We start from the raw sequence: 23,893 nt of genomic DNA, 5'->3' as shown, positions 1-23,893 counted from the left end.
TGTATCTAAATTAAACTCCTACTGCTACTCATCGCCCATTGGCCCATCTGATCAAGGCCCCATTGTGTTCTGAGATAACCTTCTTCACTGCCGGCGACACCACCTATATTGGTGTCAACTGCAAACTTACTAACCATACCTCCTACGTTCACATCCAAATCATTTATATAAATGACAAAAAGCATTGCACCCAGTACCGATCCATGTGACACACCGCTGGTCACAGGCCTCCAGTTTGAAAAGTAGCCTTCTACTACCACCCTCTGTCTCCTACCTTCAAACCAATTCTTTTTATCTAGTTAGCTAGCTCCCCCGGGTCGCATGTGATCTAACCTTACTAACCAGCCTATCATGCGGAACCTTGTTGTACACTTTGCTGAAGTTCACATAGCTAACGTCTAGCACTCTGCCTTCATCAATCTTCTTGAGCCTGATCTCAACCCAACATGTTCTTGAGTTCAATAATTGCCCTTGGGGCTGGAAAAGGGTAAAATCGGCCTGTGTTCCTGAGAGCAATTATCATCCACTTCAATGTATCTGTATACAAAATGATTGCAAACAGGGTTGACACTCTCTGTGTAATAGTCTGCTAACATTTACACTTCAGGCTTTCCTAAAGTTTGGCCACTTGGATTAAGTACCACGAGATGGATTGAGCCTTAGGTCCAGTACTGCTACTGATTCGGCTGGTTGTAAGTAAGCAACCAAAAGCCTTTAAAGGTTAGTTAGTTGCCCTCTCCTATTTTCTTAATAAACTCAGACTAAATTTTTGTTTTGTTTCTTGCTCCACCTTGTTTGCTTAACTTTGGTAAATTATGTGTTGGTTATCCTTTGGGAGATGGGGGTTTACTCGCAACATTGGTATTGTGGTTATTTGGAGTTACCAAGCCACTTCACATGAAACGGAAACAGATCCTTCGGTTCAACTCATCTGCATCAATCACACATTCCAATCTGACCTCGTCCCATTTGCCAGCATTTGGTCCATATCCCTCCAAACTCTTCCTATTCATTAGCCATCTAGACGCCTTTTAAATGCTGTTATTGTATCCGCCTTCACTGCTTCATCTGACAGCTTGTTTCATACATGCGACATCCTCTGCGCGAAAAAGTTACCCTGCAAGCCCTTTTAAATCTTGCCCCTCTCACCTTAAAACCTGGGCCCTTTAGTTATGTCCTCACCCTAGAAAAAAGACCTTGGCTGTTCAAGGTCAATAACTTCCTCTGCTGTGCCAGGGCACCCTGCCACCTGCTCATGATCTCTGCTACTCCACATTTCCCATCAAAGCTCATGCTCTGTTGCTTTCACTATTACCTGTAACATCTTCCTTCATCCATTCTCATCCATCCCAAACTCTCACACCATGAGCCCTGCTAGGTCTAAGCTCAGTCTCCCCTCTCCCGTGGATCACTTCACTATCTTTCAATCAGCAGGAGCAATAGCCATGCCACCCATTTCACTTCAGTCAGTTCCTTCTTTTCTCTCGTTGCAGGAGAAGTTAGTCCATTACAGGATGAAGTAAACCTATACAGGTTGAGATGCCTGATATTAGGCCCCTCACCCCCTACAAGAATGGGATCCTGACCTTCACAGGAGAAGAATGTGACCATTCCTGCTGGAGTGCAGAGACATCCATGTCCAATCAACCCAAAACGTCAGCTTTTATGCTCCTAAGATGCTGCTTGGCCTGCTGTGTTCATCCAGTTTGTAATCAAATAAGTACCACACTTTGTGATGCTGAAATACTCATGTTAACCCCACTGTCACCCTCATTCATTTCTTACCACCAGCTGCAACACCATCTCTCTCTTTTTCCTTACAAGTGTGACAGGCACCTTCAACAACTTCACAGTGAAATGCCCAGCTGCCCATGACCCTACTCCCTCAACATCTGAGAGCGAGGGCACCGAAGCCACTGAGTAGCATTGGCAATGTTGCCCCATGCAACTCCTACCAATCCAGTTCTTTACACCACAGTGGAAATGTGAGGCTCAGAAAGTGTGGGACCTCAATCTAGTGAGCATCTCACAGCGACAGCTCTCTGCTTTTGGCCAAGGAAGAAATGTCAAAGTCGCTGGCACTCAGAGGACTGGCAAAGACTAGACTGGGGAGAATCCTGTGGTGTTGGCAAACAGGGAGGAACAGCAATGGCTAATAATGTTATGAGACTCAATGGTTCTTATTGCCCAGAAGCTGCAGCAGTGCCGTGAGTCAAGTGAGTATCATCTGCCTCCATGGACAGTTATGTGGCTAACACGAGTGTCAGTGGTTTAATCAAATTTCCAGGGCCAGTGTCTCCACTGCCAAGCAGGTTCCCTCCAACCCATCTGCTGGACCAGGGAGTTCACTACGATGTGTTGTGGAAGTGAGGGGAGGGCACTTTGGTGGTACTGGTAACACTAGATTGTAATTCATTTTGCGCCTTGTCACTGCTTTAATCTTACATCTGGTTGTTAGTCTCCCTGTGTAAATTTGAATGGCTTGGTGACAGCATTGGGCATCACTGCATGGCCATAGACAAAATTCCATGGATGGAGGTCTGTGCTGAGAGCCTGCTGCTTCATCTGGAAGCAAGAGGAGTTATGTGCATACATGGCATTGGGTCATGATGAACCCTGGCCCTCCTCATACAATATCTCTTCATTCATGGACACTTTATTCAAACGTCGAGCTGTCAATGAGCTATTCAGCAACATCTGAGGCAGGGAGACTGTGTCACGCATACAGGGGCAACACATGAAGGTGGCCAGGGAATAGGAACACGTTAGGTCCATGCCATGTACAGTACATTGATCTGTGCACAATGTTCTTTCCCTTTAGAAGCCCTAACATTGTTGGGTTCTGCAACACCCTTCCTCAGAGGTGGAGTCACTTACTCTGCTCAATCCAAGTGTGGAAACCGTTATTTTCTTCTTTATTTTGCACTTTTGATTTCAAGCTCCTCGGCCAGTGATTTCCTGCCTTCTCCTGAACGTTTCAGTGACCTGAATCAAAGGCCTACATTTCCTTCCTGGAAGACCTTCCTGTAAGCCCCATACTTCACTCTTCCCCAGGTCCCCTCCCAAGCATGAGCTTGCACTCTCTACCTTTTCCACTTGACACCAACATATGAGGTGATCATACCAGGTGTGCCCATTCAATTACCCCCCCTGGAAGCCAAGATGTTCCTAATTGTGGACACAGATAGTGGACTAACCATATCCCTCAAATGACCTAACCAGATAGTCCTGGACGAGAAGTGCCTGGTTTTTTGACTGTGGTTGTGCATCATGATATACACGCCCTGACAAACTATTGCTGACCAGCAAGGCAAACTGCCTGGTTGTGTGCCTGTGCTATTTGGCACTGCAAGGCATAAATTGTATGAACAATTGGGTAGGTATGAAGTGAGCTGTTTCCTATAGGTGAGCAAGTGCAAAGAAAGCAAGGAAGCAGGCCCTCAGATATAGCCTGTCCAATCTGAGCTGGGTCCCGGTCCAGCGGCGCATATTGTTCCTTCTGCAGCCTTCGAATTCTAGATGCCAGTATGCCCTGCCATGCATATCCATGCTTTCAGAGTGCCCTGCCATTGTATCGGAGACGTGCCGTGATGGCCATGAGGGGTTAACTTAATGAAGGGTGCCAGTGTCCTTGAACAAGAGTTGTGTGCATCACGCCCTGAGCTGCAGGTTAATAAAATGCTAAGTTGAAGATTTTTCAGAGCAAGCAGTGAGCTGAATCTGCCAGGGACCCACTCTTACTTCCAGTTCAAGTTTTTTCATTGTCTGGCTTGTTGATGAGACTATTGAGACTATTTATATTGATTTTCCTTTATCTTCTATTTTTTGGCTAATCCTCCTGAGATGTTCATGGAATTTGAAGAGGTCTTTAAAATTTCTATATTTTGAGCCTTTGACAATCTTCTAGTCCTGAACAATGGCGATCAGGAAACCAAATGTGCAATCATAGGTAGGATCTCATCTCATTCTTAATGTGAGAATCAAGACATTACCAGCAACAGGATTGCCATCAAAAGAATCTGACTGACTCTGTTAATGAAGCCTAATGTGTTACATCTCTAATGTCAGCACATATTCCAGTAAACATTACTGATGACCAGCAGTGGGCAACCTGACTGATTTTATTGGCCTATTCTACACTTAACTGAACGAAAACACCCCGAAACAGACCTAACCCTGCATAAATCAGGTCTTTCGCCTGTGACTTTCCTGGTCTCTAAGTCTCAGCTGAATATATGGCTGATGAATTACTAACTGAACTATCACAGAATCTTAGAGATGTACAGCATGGAAACAGACCCTTTAGTCCAACTCATCCATGCAGACCAGATATCCTAGATACATCTAGTCCCATTTACCAGCATTTGGCTCGTATCCCTCTGAACTCTTTCTATTCATATACCCATCAAGATGCCTTTTAAATGTTGGAATTGTACCAGCCTTCACCACTTCCTCTGGCAGCTTATTATACACACACATAACTCTCTGCATGAAAAAGTTGTCCTTTAGGTCCCTTTTAACTTTTTTCCCTCTCACCTTAAATCTATGTCCTCCAGTTTCAAAGAACTCAAAAATAATGACCATTAGTTTCCTGGGAGTTGTTTCAAATCTTGGCTGGTATACAGAGGTAAATAAATAATCCAGTTTCCTTTATATCTCTGAAACTTTCAGCAGTATGCACCACAGTTGGTACTGCTGTATAGCAGAGAAGTTAGCTGTCAGGTTACTAGAGGGAGGCCTGAGCCAGGATAGCAGACAGGCCCTAGGACAGGAATCTGTATCAAATGCTTCAGTTATTTTCACATTCTGTTGTTAATATCGTAACGTTCTGTCTATTCTTGATCTTCCCATGTAAGTCATACCAAACTCTGGACTAGTCTGTTAATTGGAGCATGTCATAAGTGTCATTCTATAACAGTTGATTTGTTTATTGTGATTGAAAATACTACACAAAACAAAACTTCCTATTCACCATGCCTGATAAATTCTTGACAGCAACTTAATGTAGTCCAAAAACTGATACCACCTGTGTTAATACTTCCTTTTTTGGAAAAGTGAGGTGACTAATGAAGCTTCTGACCAAAGGTTACCTTCAGCATGATGATGGCAGGGGCTTCTGCTATGGTAATATTTTATTTAAAATCATTCTATTCAAAAATGTCATTACACATCTCTGGAACGGGTGGGACTAGAACCCAGGTCTCCACCAGTCCAGCAGTGGGGACACTATCACTTTGCCACAAGAGCCTGGATCAGGTATGGTCATGCTGTGGAATATTAAGGGGTGTTGGTTAACTGTCCCTTGTTTGAGATGGTTGCTGCCTGGCACTCGTGTGTACTAATGTTACTTGTCTCTTACTAATCCAAACCAGGCCTTATTTCAGGCAGCAATCTCAGCAGTTTAGAATGGAACTATAATAATTATCAACCTCTTCTACTTCTGATTTAATCAATAATGGGAATTCATCAATGAAATGGCTGCCATTTCACTTTGGACATTGTCCTTGTCAACACCTACAGCAATATATAAATTGGGGCAAGGTGAATTTTGATGGAATTAGACAGGAACTTGCAGGGGTGGATTGGTGTAGTTTGTTTGCAGGCAAGGGGACCTCTGGCAACTGGGAGGCCTTTAAAACTGTGAAAGCTAGTGTTCAAGGTCTTAAGGTTCTTGTGAGGGTGAAGGGCATGTTTGGCAAGAGTGGGCAATCCTGGATGACAAGAGATGTTGAGGCTTTGACCAGAAAAAAGAAGGAGGTGTGGCTCAGGAACAGGCAGCTGGGATCAAGGGAATCCCTGGTAGTATACAGGGGATACAGGAGTTTGCTGAAGAAGGAAATCAGGTGAGCAAAAAGGGGGCACAAGATAGCTTTGGCTGGGAAGATTAGGGTGAATCCAAAGAGGCTCTTTAAGTATATTAAAGGAAAAACAATCTCCAAGGAGAGAATAGGATCAAAGTGGACATGTACTTGTGGAACTGCAAGAGATGGGCAAGGTCCTCAATGAATATTTCTCCTCTGTGTTTACCTTGGAGAAAGACATGAAGACTATCACCACTAATATCGTAGGGACAGTCCATATCACATTAGAGGAGGTGTTGGAAGTATTAGAAAGTGTAAAGGCAGATAAATCTCCAGGTCCTGGTCAGATATATCAATGAACTCACAAAAAGCTACAGAAGAAATTGCAGGGCCCTGGCTGACATACTCGCATCATCATAAGCCATGAGTGAGGTATCGGAAGACCGGAGGGTAGCAAATATTGTGCCCTTATTCAAGAAAAGCTGCAAAGAAAAACCTGGGAATCATAGACTGGTAAGCTTAACATCTGTGGTAGGTAAATTACTTGAGAAGATTTTGAGGGATAAGATATACATGCATTTAGCAAGATAGAGTTTAAGATTAGAAGCAGTCAGCATGGCTTTATGCATGGAAGATCATGCTCACAAATTTGTTTGAGTCCTTTGATGAAGTGACTAGGGGCATTAATGAGGGCAGGGTGGTAGACAGCTTCTCACAATTAATAATTAATAAATTAACTCATTTTTAACTCAAGAAAGCCTAGGTAAACTGGCTTTTTTTAAAACACAAAATACAATCTGGGAGAAAGATTTTCAACCCTACAGTTTTAAAAAATTAACCTTATTGTGACCAACCAAGAGGGAACCAATAAAGAAGCGAACACAGTTCTTCCCTCCAGTTCTTTCCTTCTAGCCTAGGAGATTAATGACTTGCATATCCCATCGGAATTGAACCAGTTGGGAATCTTGTCTAGGGGCTGGTCATAACAATAGTCACTTTCTGCTGCTTGCATGTTATCAATTCCTTTCCCCTACCATAAATGTCCCAGTTAGATTGCAGGTTTGATGTGCAATTGTAGTTGTGACCAAGGACCATGCACAGATTATGGACCCGATTCAGGTAAAGTGAATCTTGACCTAATGTAAAAGACCACAGAAAGCAGACCCATAAGTGTTTTTGGATGTAACATATTCTTACTTCTGCTTTGAAAACCTTTGAGCCTCTGCACTAATTCAGCTGATTAAACTCAAAGTTGGAGACAATGTCAACAGAAACTCTGAGGGATTTAACACACAGGTCTGGTTTCAGCAGAGGTTTGAGGATATCAATGGGTCAGCAAGAGCAAACAGCCAAAATATTTGATGGAGCCAACTAAATTTCATCAGTTATGTAATTGTTGAAATGTGCAAATTTTTGGCTCAGAACTTGATGCTGAGCACCCTTAGAAATTAAACTTGAAATCAAATACAATCCATCTAATGGAAGATCCATTTAATTTTCAAGTCATGTAATCCTTTCAATATCACTAGGGTGCATTGTTTAAATAAAAAATAGCCACATGTACAAAAAATCATTTCTCTTTGTAATGATTTAATCCAGTAATCTTTCCATTGCGACTGGCACTTGCTGTTCAAACATCCATTGGCTATTTGGAGAACAAAATTAATCTTATCTCTGAGTAACTGTTTGTTTTGTAATACTGTAATTTGTAATAATACCGATTGAGACTGAGTCTTTAAATTATGTTTTAGTTTTACATGCACTATAAACAGATCTTTTAAAGAAAATTAAGTACAATAAAGTTCAACGCACTCTACTATGCTTGTAGAAATTATCTTCCAGGCCGTGTGTTTACGCTTCAAGTACCATTTCATTTGTGTGATGCTGGCAAAATTGAGAAAGAAAATTGCTCGCAAGCTAGGGAGAATTCTGCTCTTTAACATTTTTGATCTCTGACATTTTACACAATCTCCTGGCACTGGGCTGTCTTCCTGAGACAGTTACATTTGGCCCAATTCCTTTGCTTCAGTTGATTCCAAAAGAATCTTCTGCAGGAAGTCCTCCCATGTTACAGAGTTGATTTTTGTGGGAGTTCAGCTCACACAGTTTGCTTAGAGGAAATACAAAAAAAGAGAAAGGGAACAGTAGGCTGCTGCTCTTCAGAAAGGTCAAATTTTCTTTCACTGCGTTTAACAAATTCAGAAGTCCTATCCCTCTTACAACCTGGGCCACGTGGTCTCTTTGAAAGTCGTCCTGACTCTATGACTCCATCCAAATTCCCTGCCTCTAGCAAGTGCAATTTTGCTGCTATTGTATCAAGTGCCTTTTCCTTTAAAAAGTGCTTTTAATCTAAAAGTTCAGGAAATACTTACATAGGTCAACATAATCCTGTAAATCAGACTCTGGGTCACATCTCTTCAAACACCTCACCAAATAGACTGCAACAGTTCAATAAGGCAGTTTAGTACCACTTTCTCAAGAACAACCAGGAATGGACAATAATTGTTGGCCTAACCAGTGACACCCACATTTCATGAATGAATTTAAAAGAACCTCAATCTGTAACCAGTTTATATATTGAATTAGGTGAACTATCTCGGTTACATTAATTTCCAGGTATCCAGGCTGCTAGGAGTAGAAAACACTGGATGGCTAAAGAAATTGAAGGTGTGACCAAGAAAAAGAAGGAGGCATATGTCAGGTACAGACAGCTGGAGTCAAGTGAATCCCTTGAGGAGTAGGACTATTCTTGAGAAGGAAATCAGGAGGGCAGATGGGGATATGAGATCGCTTTGGTAGATAAGATTAAAGAGAATCCAAAGAGATTCTACAAGTATATGAAGGGGAAAAGAGCAATTAGGGACAGAATAGAGCCCTTGAAAGATACGTGCAGAACCACAGGATGGGTGAGATACTAAATGAATATTTTGTATCAGTATTTGCAGTGGAAGAAGAAACGAAAGCTTGGGGAAATGAATAGTGATGTCTTGAAAATGGTCCACATTACAGCAGAGAAGGTGCTGGAGATCTTAAAATGCATAAAAGTGGATAAATCTCCAGGGCTTAATTATGTGTATCCTCGGACATTGTGGCACACTAGGGAAGAAATTATGGAGCTCTTAGCAGAGATATTTATATCATCTGCAGCTATAGGTGAGGTTCCGGAAGACTAGAGGGCAGCTAATGTTGTTCCTTTATTTAAGAAAGGAGGCAAAGAAGTGCCAAGAAACTATTGACCAGTGAGTCTAAAGTAAATGTTGGGTAAGTTGTTGGAGAGGATTCTGAGATACAGAATTTGTATGCATTTGGAAAGACAAGGACTGATTAGGGATTGTTAGCATGGCTTCATGCTTGGGAAATTGTATCTCGCAAACTTGATTGAGTTCTTTGAGGACATGACCAAAAGACAGATGAGGACAGAGCAGTAGACTTTGTTTGAAATTGAAATTTAGCAAAGCCTTTGACAAGGTCCCGCATGGTAAACTGGTTACTAAGTTTAGATCACATGGGTTCCAAGTAGAGCTAGCCAATTGGATACAAAATTGGCTTGACGGTAGAAGACAGAGGCTGATGGTGGAGTTGAGGTCCGTGACCAGACGTGTTCTGCAGGGATCAGTGATGGGTCCACTGACGTTTGTCATTTATATTAAAAATTTGGATGAGAATATGGGAAGCATGATTAGTAAGTTAACACCATAGTTGGTGATATATTGGACAGTGAGAAAAGTTATCTAAGTGTATAATGGGATCTTGATTAGCTGGGCCAATGGGCTGAGGAATGGCAGATGGAGTTTAACTTAGATAAATGTGAGGTGTTGTATTTTGATAAGAAAAACCAGGACAGGGCTTGGACAATTGATGGTAGAGCCTGGGAAGTGCTGTTGAATAAAGAGACATAGAGATGCAGGTACATAGATCCATGAAAGTGGCATCACAGGTAGGCAAAATGGTGAAGAAGGCATTTGGCATGTTTGCCTGCATTGGTCAGAGCACTGAGGATAGAATTAGGGACATCATATTGCAGCTGCACAGGACACTGTGAGCCACTTTTGGAGTACTGTGTACAGTTCTGGTCACCCTGCTATGGCAGATATAGAACATAGAACATAGAACATTACAGCACAGTACAGGCCCTTCGGCCCTCGATGTTGTGCCGACCTGTCATACCGATCTCACGTCCATCTAACCTACACTATTCCATGTACGTCCATATGCTTACATTACTAAATTAGAAAATATACAGAAAAGATTAACAATGATGTTACTGGGACTAGAAAGTTTCAGTTATAAGGAGAGGTTGGATAGGATGGGACTTGTTTCCTGGAGCGTAGCAGGTTGCGGGATGACTTTATAGAGATTTATAAAATCATGAGGTGCATAAATAAGGTGAATGGCAAATGACTTCTCCCCAGGGTAGGGGAGTTCAAAACTAGAGGGCATAGATTCAATATAAGGGGGAATAGATTTAAAAGGAACCTGGAGAGCAACATTTTTACACAGAGGGCAGTTTGTATGTGGAATGAACTGCCAGAGGAAGTGACAGATGCAGGCACAATTACAACATTTGAAAGACATTTGAATAGGTACATGAATAATAAAGGTTTAGAGGGAAATGGGCTAAACACTGGTAAGTTGGGCTAGTTTAAGTTTGAGAAACCTGATAAGCATGGAGGAGTTAGACTGAACAGAAACAACATTGCTGAAAAAGATCAGCAGGCCTGGCAGCATCTGTGAAGATAAAAACAGAGTTAACATTTCAGGTCCGGTGACCCTTCCTCAGGACTACCTAAGTCACCGGACCCAAAACGTTAACTGTTTTTTCCTTCACAGATGCTGCCAGACCTGCTGATCTTTTCCAGTAACTTTGTTTTTGATCCTGATTTACAGCACCCACAGTTCTTTCATTTTTTATTTGGACTGAACAGTCTGTTTCCATGCCGTCTGACATTATGGCTCTATCACAGTCACGCCTACCATATATATATATATACATATAATATATATGTTAAAATTCATACTGTTATAACGTCATTGCAGCACAGGAAGAAGCCATTCAGCCCATTGGGTTCATACTGACACTCTGTAGAACAATTCAAACAGTCCCATTCCTCCCTATTCTCCTGGTCTCGCATTAATTTTCCCAAAGTGCCCAATTTCCTATCAAAATTGATGATGGTCTCCACTTCAGCTTTAAACTTTGACTCTCTACCCCTTTATACATGTACTATCAGTTAAGGGTAACAGCTTTGCGTTGCCTGCTGTAAACTTTCATAATCTAAAACACTTCCATCAAATTCCCCTTCAATTCCTTTTGTGCTATAGAAAAATCATCAGCTTCTCGAACATCATCTTGTAGCTAAATTTCCTCATCACTGGAAGCATTCTGGTAAATCTCCTCTGACAAAAACCCATCAGATCTTTCCTGATGTACTGATCATAACTGGACACAATTCTCAGGTAACCAAAGCAAAGCCTTGTTAAGTTTCATTCTAACTTCCTGCTTTTATTTATTAAGCCTGACACCCCAATTGTTTTTGCTAACCACTCAATATGTCCTTCCTCTTTTAATGACTTGTGGATACGTATCCCAAGGTCCCTCTGTTTCTATGCAACCTTTAAAACTGTTACGAAGTCCATATTGTTTCTTTCCATCCCTTCTCCCGATCTGCAACATCTCACACTTCTGTTACATGAAATTTATCAAAGGGAAGTTTGAGGTGTTGCATTTTGGGGGAAGGAATGGGAAGAGGTAATATGGACTTATAGGCAGTTTTAAAGACTTTGTAGCAATAGATGGACCTTGGCAGTCACTGATGGTTATGGCTTCGGTGGCTGACTGTTCAGAAGGGCTTTGGAAAAGGCAAGAAAACATTAAAAGCCCAGCTGCGTGAGAAGGGAACACAGAGGAAAGAGAGGCCATTGAGCCATGCAGCTTCTCGGCCCACAGTCTTCCTCTGCAACAAATACAGCAAAAACTGCCCTGACTTGAGCCACACCAGTTGGTACTTACTGAAGAATTAGGCACTATCAATGCAAACCATCTGACCACCTTAAAAGAGATTGGAGGCTGTCACCATATGTATAGATATTTTGTATAAATATTTTATAGATCTGAATAATAGTCCTACTACTAAACCATGAAGAATGGCTCTGTCTACCATTTTCTGTTTGTTAAACAGCTGTTCATCACGAATTTCTATTTTCTGTCCTTAACAACTTTTAATCAACTTGACACCCAAGACTATTTCATGAGCCTCAGTTTACTTAGCCTGCCTTTTATGCATCAGTATTTTTACTTTTTAAGTGATTTTCATCATCTCTACCGCATTGCACAGCTGTTGATTACAAATGCTATCAATACTCTTCTTCTCTTCATATGGTAAAACATCACAAGGCAACATCACAGAACAGACAAATTAATCTACATAGTGGTAAAGAAAGAACTATAAAGGCAAATGACTAAAGGTTTTGTCAAGAAGTGGGTTTAAAGATTCAACATAAAGGAGGAGATCCATCAGCTCGTGAAAGCAATTATATCAAAATGTAAGTGTGAACCTATTGGTGTTCAATGGTGTAGAACAACAAAGCCACTCTGACGTCAACTGTCCTGCAAGGATCAACAGGTTTCCCAAAATAAAACAGACATTGGCTACAAAGTGCCTTGGGACATCCTAGGGATGATATGAGACAATATATAAATGTAAACTTGATCCTTCTTCCAGTCTTTCTACCAGGGAAGCACAGAAGCACCAAAATTGGCAGCAATGAGTAAGTAGGTGCATGTTAGCTGCATGTGAAACACTTTCAAAGCTCAGTCTTTTTACAAAATTTAATGACATTTTGTTAGGTCTGTGTAAAACATTAGATTTATTGAATCAGTTATTTTTGGGTTCTTAATACAATCAGATTACTTATTAACAGTAAATGAAAAAAACGTCATTTGGCTCATCTGTAAAAAGAATCAGCACTTGTTTTTCCTCAGGGTACCATGAAAGAAAGTGTACTAACGGGCTGCAGAAAAGTGATACTTACAGATGTGGGTCAGAAAATTAACCAATGTGTTTTGTTCTTTCCTGGGACTTGGGCTTTGGTGAGAATGTCAGCATTTTTTTCCATCCCTAATTGGTGAGCCATTAGGGATTTTGATCCAGCAACAATGAAAGAGCAGTGATTATTGCTCCAAGTCAGAATGTTTCGTGGTTTGGAGGGCAAGTATTCAGTGTTCCTATGCATCGACTGCCCTTATCCTTATTGATGGTTGATGGCTTGGAAGCTGACGTCCAGAAAACCTTCAATAAAGTTTTAGAACATAGAACATAGAACATAGAACAGTACAGCACAGAACAGGCCCTTCAGCCCACAATGTTGTGCTGACCATTGATCCTCATGTATGCACCCTCAAATTTCTGTGACCATATACATGTCCAGCAGTCTCTTAAATGACCCCAATGACCTTGCTTCCACAACTGCTGCTGGCAACGCATTCCATGCTCCCACAACTCTCTGCGTAAAGAACCTGCCTCTGACATCCCCTCTATACTTTCCTCCAACCAGCTTAAAACTATGACCCCTCGTGCTAGCCATTTCTGCCCTGGGAAATAGTCTCTGGCTATCAACTCTATCTATGCCTCTCATTATCTTGTATACCTCAATTAGGTCCCCTCTCCTCCTCCTTTTCTCCAATGAAAAGAGACCGAGCTCAGTCAACCTCTCTTCATAAGATAAACCCTCCAGTCCAGGCAGCATCCTGGTAAACCTCCTCTGAACCCTCTCCAAAGCATCCACATCTTTCCTATAATAGGGCGCCCAGAACTGTTCAATATGTTTACAATTAAGGCGTGCTGAGTCTGGGGACAAGTTTTCTTCGCTGTTCCATGAAACAAGCCTCACTGGGAAGGCCAGTATTTATTGTGCAAATCTAATTGCCCTTGAGAAGGTGGTGTTGAGCAACATTCTTGAATCACTGCAGTCCATGTGTGTAAGTATACCCACAGTAGGGGTATAGGACGAGAGGTTTAGGAAGTTGGGAAGTGAGTTCCAAGATTTTGATCCACCAGTAATGAGAGAATGGCAATTTTGTTAACATAGAACATAGAACATAGAACAGTACAGCACAGAACAGGCCCTTCAGCCCACAATGTTGTGCCGACCATTGATCCTCATGGATGCACCCTCAAATTTCTGTGACCATATGCATGTCCAGCAGTCTCTTAAATGACCCCAATGACCTTGCTTCCACAACTGCTGCTGGCAACGCATTCCATGCTCTCACAACTCTCTGCGTAAAGAACCTGCCTCTGACATCCCCTCTATACTTTCCACCAACCAGCTTAAAACTATGACCCCTCGTGCTAGCCATTTCTGCCCTGGGAAATAGTCTCTGGCTATCGACTCTATCTATGCCTCTCATTATCTTGTATACCTCAATTAGGTCCCCTCTCCTCCTCCTTTTCTCCAATGAAAAGAGACCGAGCTCAGTCAACCTCTCTTCATAAGATAAGCCCTCCAGTCCAGGCAGCATCCTGGTAAACCTCCTCTGAACCCTCTCCAAAGCATCCACATCTTTCCTATAATAGGGCGACCAGAACTGGACGCAGTATTCCAAGTGCGGTCTAACCAAAGTTTTATAGAGCTGCAACAAGATCTCACGACTCTTAAACTCAATCCCCCTGTTAATGAAAGCCAAAACACCATATGCTTTCTTAACAACCCTGTCCACTTGGGTGGCCATTTTAAGGGATCTATGTATCTGCACACCAAGATCCCTCTGTTCCTCCACGCTGCCAAGAATCCTATCCTTAATCCTGTACTCAGCTTTCAAATTCGACCTTCCAAAATGCATCACCTCGCATTTATCCAGGTTGAACTCCATCTGCCACCTCTCAGCCCATCTCTGCATCCTGTCAATGTCCCGCTGCAGCCTACAACAGCCCTCTACACTGTCAACGACACCTCCGACCTTTGTGTCGTCTGCAAACTTGCTGACCCATCCTTCAATTCCCTCGTCCAAGTCATTAATAAAAATTACAAACAGTAGAGGCCCAAGGACAGAGCCCTGTGGAACCCCACTCACCACTGACTTCCAGGCAGAATATTTTCCTTCTACTACCACTCGCTGTCTTCTGTTGGCCAGCCAATTCTGTATCCAAGCAGCTAAGTTCCCCTGTATCCCATTCCTCCTGACCTTCTGAATGAGCCTTCAACTTATTGATGGAAGGGAGAATGTGTTAAGATGGTATGTGACTTGCAAGGACATGTCTACATTGTGCTTAGTTGTCCATGTCCTTCCCAATGGTCAGACTGTAGGTTTGAAAGTTGCATCGAAGGAGATTTGATGGGTTCTACAAAGCATGTAGTGTACAGTTCACCCAGCTCTCACTGTGCATCAGTGGTAAAGGGAATGAAATTTTAAATGGGGAGAAGTCTAGAATTAATAACTACCTGGTTTCAAGACTGAAAGCAGGTGTAAAGAGTAAATACAGAGAGTGGCAGAAGGAGGGGTGTGTGGTCCTACACAGATACGAATGTCAAATATTATTTGGAAAATAAGAATCTAAATGGGGTAGAGGAGCAAAAAGGGATATGGGCATACAACTGCACAAGGCACTAAAATAATTTCATAAACATGAAAGTCAAACACCAAAGTTTACTTCCAGAGGGATTGAATTGAAAAGTAATTGTTATATTAATATGTATCGAACATTCTTTAGTGCACACCTGCACTGAACTATGTACAGTTCTGGTCACCACATTATAAAGCAATTGTTTTGGGAATGAGAACATTAAAAAAAAACAAGATAACAAAGATTACAGAAACACAATATTATACCAAACAGGAAAACATGTGTAGAATAAGTTTCTTTCTCATTGGAAGATGAAAGCTGAGAGGTAAATTTAAAGAAGTTTTTAAAATTGTAGAAGATTCTGAATGAGTTGATGCAGAAAAATGCTTTCACTGTGTGGAAGTAAGCTGAGTGCCATCAATATCTTGTTCTCAGCAAAAAATCAAACAAAGCATTCAAAGAGAAAGGGCAGAAAATCATTGTTGCTTTGTTATGGTGTCTTTATGACCTTTTAAAGAGACCAGCTGCCAGGAAAACATATCTCAGCAAAACTTATTGATGGAAGGGAGAATGTGTTATTCACATCACCATCAGTTATACATCATATTGTGAGTTATTTGACTTCCGAAATTGAGCTCCATCAGTCCTAACAAAGCTGTTCATTTTATTTATACAGGACTTACTAAGGTCCAGTGTCGGAAGGATAAATAATGCAAATTAATGTTACTCTGTCACTACTAACAACAGAAAACAGCTGATTTCCAGCCCTGAAAGTGACATTCCTGTCAAATGTGTATCCTCATTCAGGGAAACAAAATGATCTATCCTCTATTAAATAAATAGATGGAGTAAATAATATTGCTGTGTGACATGAGCTGTAGTGTTTTTGGTGCAATTGCTGTATAATATTTTGAACATCTAACAATCGATGCAGTCGCTCGATCAGGGACTAAGTGTTTTTTGAATGAGAGGCCTCCACTTTAAGCCACAACAGGGTTTGCTTTATGGGTTTCCCATGTGGTGAGTTCCTGACCCATCACTGAGTGAACGAGTGGTTGTGGATAAGGCCCTCAAGCAGGCATTCATTTTTCAACCTCCGGGTCTCAATTAGTGGTAGGATGAGGCAATTGCCCATACTATAATGTGGATAAATGTGAAGTTATACACTTTGGTGTGAAGACAGAAAGGTGGACTAATATTTGAATGGTAATATATTGGGAAATGTGGATGTGCAAGGGAACCTGGAGTTCTTGCACACAAGTCAATGAAAGTAAGTGGGGTGCAGCAAACATTAGGAAGAAAAATAGTTGGCCTTCATTGTAAGAGGATTTGAGTTCAGAAGTCAAAATATCTTATTGCAGTGGAGTATTGTGTGGTACTTTTGGTCTCCCTACCTAAATAAAGGATATACATCCCATTAGAAGGAGCCTGTCAGAAGTTTGTTAGGCTATTACCAGTTACCTGGGCTGATAGATGATAGAAGTGTCCTATGAAGAGTGATTGGTTTGCTAGGCCTACCTTCACTAGCTTTAGAAGGATGAGAGCGGATCTGATTGAAATGTATAAAATTAAAATAGGGCAGACAACTAGATGCAAGGAGGAGAAATCTAGAGCTGGGGGTCACAGCCTCAGAATATGGGTAGGCCATTTAGGACAGAGGTAAGGAAAGATTGCTTCACTCAGAGGATGGCCAACATGTAGAATTTGCTAGAACGGAAGGCTGTGGGGTCCAGATCACTAATGTACATTCAAGAAAGAGATTGCTGAATTTTTAGATATCAAAGGCATCACGTTAGATGGAGAGAAAGTAGGAATATGGCATTTGGATAGAAGACCAACCATGATCATATTGAATGGCAAAGCAAGACTGAAGGACTGAAGGGTCTGCTCCTGCTCCTAATTTCATTGTTTCTAAGCCTTCTAGCCAATGGTAATCAAGGTGGGGCCAGAAGGTAGCTGGGTCCACACCTGTTTAAATGTTGATCAACCACCAAACCTACTATGGGGAGGATATTTACTTCAATCACAGGGCTGACAATTCAGTTCTAGTACAGCTACAACACTAGCATCTAACAACTATTTGGAAAATTGCACAGGTGTGCCCTGCACACAAAAGGCGGAAGAAATCCAACCCAATCAATTACTGCCCCAGCAGTGCGCACTCAATCATCAGTAAAGTGACTAGCAGAAGGTGTCATCAACAGTGGTACCAAGCAGTGTTTGCTTTGCAGTAACCTGCTCAATGATGCCCAGTTTGGGTTGCACCTGACCTCATTACATCCTGGTCCAAATATGGACAAAGATCTAAATTCCAAAGGCGAGGTCGCATTAGGTGAAATGTGGGATCACGGACCTCTAGCAAAGCTGGAGTTAATGGAATCAAAGGAAAGCTCTCTAGTGGTTGGAGTCACACTTGGAAGGAAGAAGGTTGCGGTTGCTGGAGATCAGTCATCTCAAGCTCTGCAGGAGTTCCCTCAGGATAGTGTCCTAGGCCCAAACAGCTTCAGCTGTTTCATCAATGATCTTCCATCCGTCATAAGATCAGAAGTGATGATGCTTGCTGATGACTGCATGGTGTTCAGCAGCATTTACAACTCGTCAGATATTGAAACAGCCCATGTCTAAGTGCAGCAAGACTTGACAATAACCAGCTTGGACTGACAATTGACAAGTAACTTTCACACCATATAAGTGCCAAACAATGGCTATCTCCAATAAGAAAGCCTTACTCCTTGACATTCAATGCCATCATCGTCACTGAATTCCTCCACTATCAACATTCTGGGGGTTATCACCATTTAAAAACTAAACATGCCTCGTCATTAAGTACTCTGGGTAAAAAAGCAGGTATAGGCTAAGAATCTTGCAGCAAATGACTCACCTCCCAACTCCCCAAAGCCTGTCCATTATCTGCAAGTCGCAAGTCAGGAGTCTGATAGATTCCCCCCACTTGCCTGGATGAGTGCAGCTCCGGAGCAGCCCACTTGATTTCATCACATCCGCAAACATTCAGTCCCTCCACCACATCAATCAGGATCAGTAGTAGTACTATATACAAGGTGCATTACAGAAATTCACCAACGTTTTTTCCACAACACCATCCAAATCCACAACCACTACCATGCAGAAGGGCCAGATACGTGGGTACACCACCCACAGCAATTGCCTCCCCAAAGCACTCAGAACCCATACTGGAACTATATCGCCATTCCTCAGTGTCATCAGGTCAAAATCCTGGGATTCCCCCATGAACACGATTGTTGGCCTACTCACATTAAATGGAGTGCCGTGGTTTAAGAAGATTGCTTGCCACCACTTTCTCAAGGGCAACTAGGGTCAGGCAACAGCGATGACCACATCCTGTGCGTGCACTTTTTAAAAATCCTAGGTTAGGTCATGTATAGCACCACGAATGCTATTCTAGCTGAGATAATGAGGCATAGAATAGGGATCAATCCTCAGACTGTTGTAGATCTGACTATCATAGAATGGATCTAAAGTGGTTAATTATTTGGTATGGAATTTCTTTTGTTTCCAAATTAATCTTTTTGGTTTGAATCTTACAGAACAATCTAATTGAGAAAGCTTGACTAGCTGCTGAAGAGAGAGGCACAATCATGTTACCAGGTCTTTCACTACTTACATGCACCTTATTTTATCTCCATTTCCATCTTCCCACCTGGGCAAAAGGAGTTAAGCCAATATCGGGCTCACCAATGATCTACAATAAGCCATTTACTGTGATTTGGAACACGCCAACTGCACGCTGCAAATCTAAATTTAATGTTGATCTGAAGTTGAATGCTTTTGATATTGTTGCAAATGAAAATGAGATCTTTATGGGGAAGAAGATGACCATATTTTACAAAATCAAGTTGGGGCTTTATCCATTCTATACCACTAAGGGCACTCCAGTGAATGGTGGCCTTGTCCAGAATGCCAGCTTGTGCAACCACCTCCAGGTAGTAGGAGAGAACATGACCAATTTGATGGATCCAAACTTCCATGGTCTTGCAGTAATAGATTGGGAAGAGTGGCGACCACTTTGGGTCCGTAACTGGGGTAAAATGGATATCTACAGGAAAAATTCTAAAGAATTAGCAAGAAGAAAATACCCCCATTTAACTGAAAGTGAGCTTCTCCAAATTGCCAAAAAGGAATATGAAGGCGCTGCAAAGAATTTTATGATGAAAACACTAAAACTCGGACAGATTCTGAGACCACAGGCTTGCTGGGGCTTTTATAAATATCCAGACTGCTATAATTATGTTAAGAAGAAGGCACAGCCCAATTACTCAGGTCACTGCAAGGAAGAAGATGTTCCTAGAAATAACCAGTTAGCATGGCTCTGGAAGGCATCACGATGCCTATATCCCAGTATCTACATCCCTGCGAAGCTAAAATCCTCAAGTTATGTCCAAAAGTTAGTTCACTACCGGATTAAGGAGGCTCTCCGTGTTGCTGCCTTTGATCCAGTCAGAGGTGCTCTCCCTGTTTTGGCTTACTCCAGATATGCATATATAAAAACACTTGACTTCCTGAGTGAGGTAAGCAAGACATTGTTCAAAAAATAAGTGGAAACAGCATTCAACAAAATAATTTACAATGTTAGTACCATGGATTGCATGACTCAAATTTTAGACCCAATTTCAGCTGTTTTTGTTTCTGTTTGTGCTTTCTTCACATTCTTGACCAAACAGAGATATATCATCTGTGACAATGGGAACTGCAGATGCTGGAGAATCCAAGATAATAAAGTGTGGAGCTGGATGAACACAGCAGGGCAAGCAGCATCTCAGGAGCACAAAAGCTGACGTTTCAGGCCGAGACCTCTCGGCCTGAAATGTCAGCTTTTGTGCTCCTGAGATGCAGCTTGGCCTGCTGTGTTCGTCCAGCTCCACAATTTGTTATCAGAGATATATCATCTCACTGACGATAAAGGTAATCAAATGTCTATCTTCAATACTTTTGTACTATAGATCAGCTAGCTATGTGTTATTATTATGCAGTTGTTTCTAGGCCTTGGGTTTTCTTCTATGTCTGCTCAACACCTTCTGAGATACCTGATAAGCATAACCTGTTATCTGTAGACTGTGCCGTATGCAGCAGTTGGTGTTTGAAGGATCAGGTAGATGGGTTTTTGGAGGTTTGCACACTCCATCCAATGCCTTGACTTCACCTCTGCAGGTTCCTGATGAAGTCTGTCAATGTGTTCAGTGACTTACTAGAAGATCCTTCTTCATTTTGGTTAGCCACTACTCCTGGGACTTCTGTGAGTCAGTAGATAGTCTAACCTAATTATGGATACTTTGATGGCATAGTAAAGTGCTTCTGCTGTTCTCCTGAGAGTCTCATGCCATGACCAAGTTCTGAGCAGTGTCATCAGCAGGCATATGAACTACATGTTGGCTAGGTCAAAGCTGATGGGGGCTTGGATGAAGATGACAGGAGGAAGGTGGCAGATCAAGTTTGGAAGGTTACATAATCCATTTGTTCAAATTCACTGTATGTGCAGAACCTGGAACTGCAGATTGAAATGGGAGGACAGCACTGCTGAGTCAATGAAGATATGTGTGTGAACAATGGGAAGATTGACAACCCACTGCTCATTAGTTCTAAAGATGGAAACCATGGACAAACGTGTTCTCATATCACCACATGTCTTTTTCACACAGTTATATTTGCTACAATAACAAGTGTCTCATAGATCTAAAATTCTTATAACTTTGGGAACAGGAGAGGGCTTTCAATGTTCAACAGTCTTAGTTTTCATATCCACTGTATGCCCATTTTCCACTACCAGGATGATTACTTCACCTTCTAGCCTCACTATCTGCAATGACTCACCCTCCCTCCACTCTTGAGAGCTGGATAATCTCTTCCCATGTTGGGACTTGTATCCTTTTGTTCGCCACTCCACTCACAGTCTTTGCTTGACCATTGGTGTTATACATCTATTTGCTCAGAAAGACCAAGGAGCAGAGTGACTGAAATGTCAAGAAACACCCAAGACAGTTGTCAGTATGCATCTCCATCGCACGTACAGGCCTGTCAATAAGAATTGCTTCCTACTGCACGCAATAGTCAAACTTCCACACATTTTGGCCTCAATGGTTTTTTGTTCTTACAAGGAATGTGTACATTATGGCAAGGCTGGAATTTGGTGCCTGGTTCCACTTGGCCTTGAAATGATTGGTTCCCCTGATCATTTCTTAAGGCATTTATGAGTCAATCATATTATGAGGGCTTGGAGTCATTTATTGACCAGAACGGATACTAGATTTCCTTCCTTAAAAGACATTAGTGAACCAGATGGGGTTTTGCAAAAATCATAAATGGTTACATGGTCACCGTTAGACTAACTTTTTTTTTCAAATTCCAGATTTATTGAATTCAAAAATAACCATCTAACATGGTTGGATTCAAACCCATGTGCTCAGAGTATTCACCTGCCTTTCAAAAATGCTCATTGGGAGATACCTTTAATGGTGATCTCAGAAGAAACTTTGTTGAGCTGTAAAGCAACATTTGGAAAATTGAAACAGGTCATTCATCCCTTGTCTGCACCAATGATCCTACAGTTGCTCACATTCTCTGCACCTCCTTGATCAGAGACCTCCTTTCACACCTTACCCTTGTCTTCAAATAAGGTAAAGTTAGGATCTGGGCTATCTCCTTTATCTGTTTTGAGGGAGTTTTGGTATGGTACAGAACATAAATTCATCAATAAAATAACAAAAGAAATATTTTGATATTCTAATAAGTTGAAACCAATCCAGGATACCTACTGTTTCCAATCTGTCATTAACAGCTTTTTCCATATTTTTCCCAGATTGATTTGGTACACACCATTGGAGAGAGTGCAGCTATGGGAGCCTCTGGAGTGGTTTTGTGGGGGAATAATGACCTTTCACGTAACAAAGTGAGTATTTAATGCAAATAGAATAGATCATAGAATCCCTACAGTGTGGAATACATGAGAACATATTCAAATGAGGACATGTAAAATGTGGCTGTGTGCTGGAAATAATATTTGATGATTATACTATCATATATTATCAGCTATATCGAATCAACCTGACATTTGACATCTGCGTAAGACAATCAATTAGGAACTGCTCATTCCTGATGCAAAGTCATTTGCATACCTTGATCCATTATAAAGTTTACTATGTTTTCTTGAAAATGTTTTGACTCAAATCTTAAACTCTCTTTGCAAATATTTGTACTTTTTTATTAGAGTCGCTGTGAGGCATTAAAGAACTACATTGACAAGAAACTTGGAATATACATTATAAACACGACCACAGCTGCCATATTGTGCAGCAGGATTCTGTGCAATAATAATGGACGATGTGTACGGAAAAACCCTGAATCCAAAGTTTACCTACATCTTGATCCCAAAAGCTTTGACATTATCCCCGCTGTGACTTCCACCAAATCTGCACTCAAAACCCGAGGAGAATTCCATTCTGAAGCAGTGAAAAGCATGAAACAGCAGTTCAAATGCCATTGCTACAAGGGAAGGATGGAGCCTGATTGTAAGAAAAAATCAAAGTCTTAGACCTACATATCACCATCCTTCCTTTCCTTCTTTTTATTTTTATATTTCACACTCACAATCCTTAGATATTGCAGCTAAGTGGAAATCCTTCTTACATGTAGCTAAAGTAACAGTGTCAGTCAGCAAACTCAACTCGTGAAACCTGTATATTATGTCCTTGCCTGTGCACCTTCCAGTGGGCAACCATAAAACAATAATAGGAAATGTGGTGTTGATGTTAATCTATGGGCATTGACCAAAGAGTGAATTGGTCAGCCAACCTCAAGGGAGAAGGAAAGAATCTAAATGGTAGCTTGATAGAAAGTATCCATGTCAACAAAATCAGCTAATGTGTACATTTTAGTTTTCATAATAACTCTTCCACTGAAATTCATTAACTAAGAAAGCTGTTGCAGAATTTTTAGATAGTCCCATCCTTACCAACTGTGTGCTCCAAAACTGTGCCCAACCACACACTGTAGAATTGGTAACTTTCAGTTTATTGCCTCTGAGGCACAGTTGCACCCACTCTAAGAGCAGGGAGGATTGGTCATGCTGATAACTGGACAGCTAAGCTGATAGCAATGAGCTCCTAGTGCCTGAAAAAAGGGCACTGAGATCTAAACCCACTCAAATGCACAGAAAGAGTTTGCGAAGAAGCAACAGAATTATGGATACCTGCTCCAATTATTCCACTGTACAACATGTAACCACATGGGTCAAGGTTTGAGAGGAAGAACTTCAATATTCATTACCCTCTTCCTCTTGTACAAGTTTCCACCCACATTACTAATAGGGACACATAGAAGAGAGGCAGCAAAGACAAGAAAAATAGTTAAACATGTCTATCAGTACAGTATAAAAGTTGCTAAATGTTTCACTAAAATGCCAAAAACACACAATGCATTGTGAAGCATGTCTTTTAAATCCCAGCATGTGGGCATTGATGGTAAGACCAGGATTCATTTCCGACCTCTCCTTTCCTT

At 41.5% G+C, this 23,893-nt stretch overlaps 1 protein-coding gene across 1 annotated transcript; it reads left to right on the top strand.

Moving 5' to 3' along the window:
* The first annotated feature begins 2,173 nt into the window (after positions 1-2,173).
* On the top strand, positions 2,174-22,928 carry LOC125460484 (hyaluronidase-1-like). Its single transcript, XM_048548020.2, has 8 exons — positions 2,174-2,216; positions 8,418-8,497; positions 11,124-11,258; positions 11,981-12,180; positions 13,638-13,702; positions 18,959-19,911; positions 22,197-22,286; positions 22,605-22,928. Exons 1-8 carry the CDS (start codon positions 2,174-2,176, stop codon positions 22,926-22,928), a joined length of 1,890 nt encoding a protein of 629 aa, XP_048403977.2.
* The last annotated feature ends 965 nt before the right edge of the window (positions 22,929-23,893 follow it).

This window comes from Stegostoma tigrinum, chromosome 11, assembly GCF_030684315.1.
Source record: "Stegostoma tigrinum isolate sSteTig4 chromosome 11, sSteTig4.hap1, whole genome shotgun sequence".
NCBI classification, from domain to species: Eukaryota; Metazoa; Chordata; class Chondrichthyes; order Orectolobiformes; family Stegostomatidae; genus Stegostoma; species Stegostoma tigrinum.
This window is presented reverse-complemented; position numbering and strand designations above follow the sequence as displayed.